The following is a 4,614-nucleotide window of genomic DNA, read 5'->3' on the forward strand; positions in this document are numbered from 1 at the left end:
ACACATAAGATTGTTGGTAAAGAACTAACAGATATGACTTTCATCCATCTGTAAATTATCGACTATTTTATAAAAAAATAAGGGTAGCTATAACTAATGAGGTGATTATCGACAGAAATTAAACATGACACTGTGTAGCCTTCAAAAATTTGTCGAGTTTAGACCGTTAATGCTGTTAGTAATAAAAAGTTGGATAATAATAGAGTGCACAAGGAAATAGGCACGATGGGAGCACGAGCCAGTTTCTGGCGGTTTAAAACCGCCAGAAATGTGTAACGCTTGCGGTTTTTTCTGGCATCGCATATTAGTGGCAGTTTAAAATCGTTATAATTGTGTAAAATTTGCGTTTTTTTCTGGCATCACAAATTATTGGCGGTTTAAAACTGCTACTAACTGCTTCCCGTGCACTCTCATGCGCAATCCTGTTGGGCTAAATAGCACTGCTCTAAAAAGTTGTTGTTGTAGTGCAGTGACGGCCTATTCCGCCATGAGACGTCAACCTATGTTGTAAGAAAAGATTATCAAGTAAAAACTAATTAAACAATAAAAAATGGAAAGATTATCAAAAAATAAACTTATTAATATGGAAAATTAAATGGAAATGCAAGGAAATAATGTATTGAGGTTTGACAAAAGTCCAGTCGTGCTGTGCACCATCATCTCAAATTAGAATACCACTCATCCATCCACCATCATTCATTAACAGATATCATCCATAAATAAGCATTAACTAATCTGGCACATTAACAACATTTTCTTCCACTACCATTGTTTCCTTTTATTAACAAATACTTAAAAATAACCAAACAAACCAAACAGTGATTTACCTTTTTCCAGCTCAATAACAACAAGCATGAAACAACAAAAGAACGGTGTCGTTCCACTACACCCAACCACCAAACGGTGATTCCATTTCCAAAGAACACCACCAACAAACCCCGACGGTTGCGTCCTCCCATTTTCTATTTAAAAAAAGAAAAATATTTCTCTGGTCATGCACACGTTTAAAAATAACTGTACCTCTGCATTACTATTTAAGTTTTTGAACCATTTTTTTGTTGCCTCTTGTGTAAGGCTTCTTCTTCACTTTCACATTTTGTTCCATAGAGAGAGAGAATCAGAGGCCATTCTTCTAGGGGATTAAACTTCATTACCTTCTAAAGTATAATAAATTAAAAAAAAAATTCTTAAGAATTATAATATTCCTTTGGAACTAGGTTCGTGGCAGGCACCCCACAATTCACAAACCTGAGGTTTGAATTTTGGGTGGTGCTTCCTCTGAATTTGTCAAATTCAGAAATCAGAATCTAGTTCCAACTCCATATTGATCGTTGCAATACAACAATAACAGGTGATGATGCTAATTTATTGAAGTGCAAAATGCCATCAACAAAATGTTCCTTTGAGTTTTATTGATTGGCTGCTTTGGTTTTTTCAGAGTTTCTGGCGGTGCAACTATTAGCGGTTGAAAATGTTGGGGGATTTCATTAATCGGTGCCTCATGTATGTGTTTTTTCTTTCTTTCTTTCTTGTTATTTTTTTTTTGTTTTGATTCATTCAATCATTGTGTCATGTTTATGTTACATTCTTCATTGATTTTGGATTGCAGACTTCTTCTGGGGTATGCGTACCCTGGATTCGAATGCTATAAAACAGTGGAGAAAAATAGGGTGGATATAGAAGAGCTTCGATTCTGGTGCAAATACTGGTACATTAAATACACCATTTCCATTTTTGCTATGAACTTCTTCTGAAATGGTCAATTTTTGTTTTAATTTGTTGCAAGTTTTACAATATGCATGCAAGGCATAGTGGTGGTCAGGGACGGATGTATGTACAAAGTTTATGAGGGCAAATGCCCTCACTTGATTTTTTTAAATATTATTAGAAAAAAAATTGAGTAGTAAAAGTATGTGATTTTTTATGTCTTTTTTGGTACTCATTTGTGTTTCATATTGCAAAATGCCCTCACTTGTATTCCACATTGTTAAATGTTCTCACTCGAGTAGTAAAAGTATATGGTTTTATATGATCTCTTTGGTAAAAAAATGTCATCACTTGTGTCCCATTTGGTAAAAAATGCACTCACTTATAATAGTATATATTAAATTTTTTATATAAATTTATATGTATATATTGCCCTCACAACATCAAATTTCTGGATCCGTCACTGGTGGTGGTGCATGGTGGCACTAGTTATTTGTAAGTTTTAGGATAATGACAGGATTAGTTATGATCTAGATAAATTTTAAGGCGATTTCTATACACCGGAACTAGAATTCTATTGGACATACATACATGAGTAAAGAATTAAAAAATAGTCCTTGAATTTGTTGACAAGAAAAGGATCCTCTTATTGAATAACCAAATGAAAGCTAATACCTATAAAATCAGAGCAAAACAGAGCCCTTGTAGCATGTTTGGTAGCATGTTTAGAGTTAGAAGGTTTTCCCAGCATGCATTTAATGCCTCTTTGGAACTCTAGTATGTTTTTCAGGAGACAATTGACTTTAGAGAAGTTACCAAGAGTAGCTTTTGTAATGTAGGAAGTGATTCTGGAGGGTTTTAATGTGGATCCATAGATTTTCTTTTAGTTTTTGTTTGGTTGAGTTGTAGTCATAAAAGCCAATTCACTTCCATCCAAAAACAACAATTCGCGGCTTAAATGCGGATCAAAGACTACTTATTAGAGCTTATCCAGTATTTTTTTTTAGTAGATTCACTTCAAAAGTGGTGTTATCCTTCGATTGACTTGAATGCAATTTAATGTGATTCTAATCTTAACGAAGAACTTTTAAATGAAATAACCCACAATCAGAAGCTAAACGTGTCCTTTTCCTAGGTGTAGACATGGTGTTAAGCACCACTAAAAGTAGAGTGAAAAGAAATGATGACTAGAAAAGGATATTGTTTTGTTCCAGTTGATTTTGGTTATGCTTGTATATTTTTACCCTATTAAACTATGAGTTGAATTCTCATATAGCTTTGTCACTGAATCACATCTTTTGCATTATGTATTTGAAGGATCATTGTGGCCCTCTTCACAGTACTGGAAAAGTTTGCAGATATCTTTCTTGCATGGTAAGACTCATTTGTCTATGTTGTGTTGTTTCCTTTTGATTTAGCTTCATGCAAAAATTCGCCCTTCAACTCTTTTTGAAGGATTCCAATGTACGGAGAGACGAAACTGATTCTCTTTGTCTACATGTGGTATCCCAAAACAAAGGTAAGATCTTAACTTCTTTACAATTTAAGTTTCAGTGAATAGCTTCTAGATTTCAGAATTGATTCTAAAAGAAAGAAAAATTGATCCAAACATGCAGGGTACGGGATATATTTATGAGACCGTGTTGCGGCCCTGCATATCAAGGCACGAAAATGAGATTGACAGGAAATTGCTAGAGTGGAGGGCAAGGGCATGGGACTATGTGATATTTTACTGGCAATATTGCGCGCAATTCGGGCATTCTGCATTTCTCATGGCGCTTCAGCAATTAGCTACTCAATCTACAAAAATTATTCCTACCCCAGCAGCAACTCAGAAAAACGTGAACGATGCACAGGTCCAAACCGCTGCAGCAGAAATGACTGTAAAACAAGCATCTTTCCAGATGAAGCAAAACAGCACCTTGAGCAAGAGCAAGAAGTGGCCGCCAAGTCCCCCAACATCACCGACCGCCACCACAAATACAATTCACCGCAGCAGCAGCACCATCTCAGAGACTCCTCGAAAGTCTAAAACCATGCACCAGGTTCCGGTCGATCATTCCTCTTCGGAAGAGTATTTAGAAGAGGAAGAGGCATTGATGGACCCTGAACCTGTTACATTAGATCAGGAAGTAAAAGATGATGAGCAGCGCGTGGGTGTGAGCGTGAGGGACAGGATCAACCGCGCTCGCGCGAGGCTAAGGAGGTTAGATTCCTCACAAACCCCCAAAACACCGCGAACACCACAAAAACGACAGCAGTAACAGCAACATTTGTACATAGTGTCACCTTAATTATCCCCTTGGAGAAAAATGGTGAAAAATGAAATTAGACTCTGCTTTCTTTTTCTTTCTTATTCTAAAAGTTGTTGTTCATTTATATATGTACACTTTTATTCTAGTAACACGCTTTGCGAATTTGCAAAGTTGAGTTCAAGTTGAGAGTTTTTTTTTTTTTAAAAAAAAATCAATTGGTTGATAATCTGAGAGCAAAGAAAATAAAGAAATATGCTATTCTTTTACTACGCACGGAAGCAAAGGATTGCTACCTGGTCCCTGATTGCTTGAAGAGTTGGGTGCAAAGTTCGGGTGAAACAAGAAAGGAACTATGACGCCAGATGAAGCTGAGACATAGTCATGACTCATGACACTAATCTCTCCCATCGCTATCAGTGCAACTGAGTGGTAGAGACGGACTAATTAGTTTTTTTTTTAATTCACAAGAGTTGAAATTCGAGCATCCAACCGCTTTTGTAAGAACTGATGAAGTATTAGACTACCGTGTTTTATGTCTTTATCACTATGTCAACCCATTTAGTTAGGCAATGGTCGAGATAGTGCAGCGGTTATGGCTGACAAGAACCTGAGAAGGAGAATGTTATTAACGTTTTTTGGTTCTTAGCTAAGT

General features: G+C 36.3%; 1 protein-coding gene across 1 annotated transcript; it reads left to right on the forward strand.

Moving 5' to 3' along the window:
* Positions 1-1,057: 1,057 nt before the first annotated feature.
* Positions 1,058-4,143, forward strand: LOC130721265 (HVA22-like protein j). The gene is made up of 6 exons (XM_057572031.1): positions 1,058-1,351; positions 1,439-1,503; positions 1,610-1,708; positions 3,025-3,081; positions 3,163-3,226; positions 3,324-4,143. Exons 2-6 carry the CDS (start codon positions 1,472-1,474, stop codon positions 3,969-3,971), a joined length of 900 nt encoding a protein of 299 aa, XP_057428014.1. The 5' UTR covers positions 1,058-1,351; positions 1,439-1,471; the 3' UTR covers positions 3,972-4,143.
* The last annotated feature ends 471 nt before the right edge of the window (positions 4,144-4,614 follow it).

The sequence above is a fragment of the Lotus japonicus genome, chromosome 5 (genome assembly GCF_012489685.1).
Source record: "Lotus japonicus ecotype B-129 chromosome 5, LjGifu_v1.2".
Lineage (NCBI taxonomy): Eukaryota > Viridiplantae > Streptophyta > Magnoliopsida > Fabales > Fabaceae > Lotus > Lotus japonicus.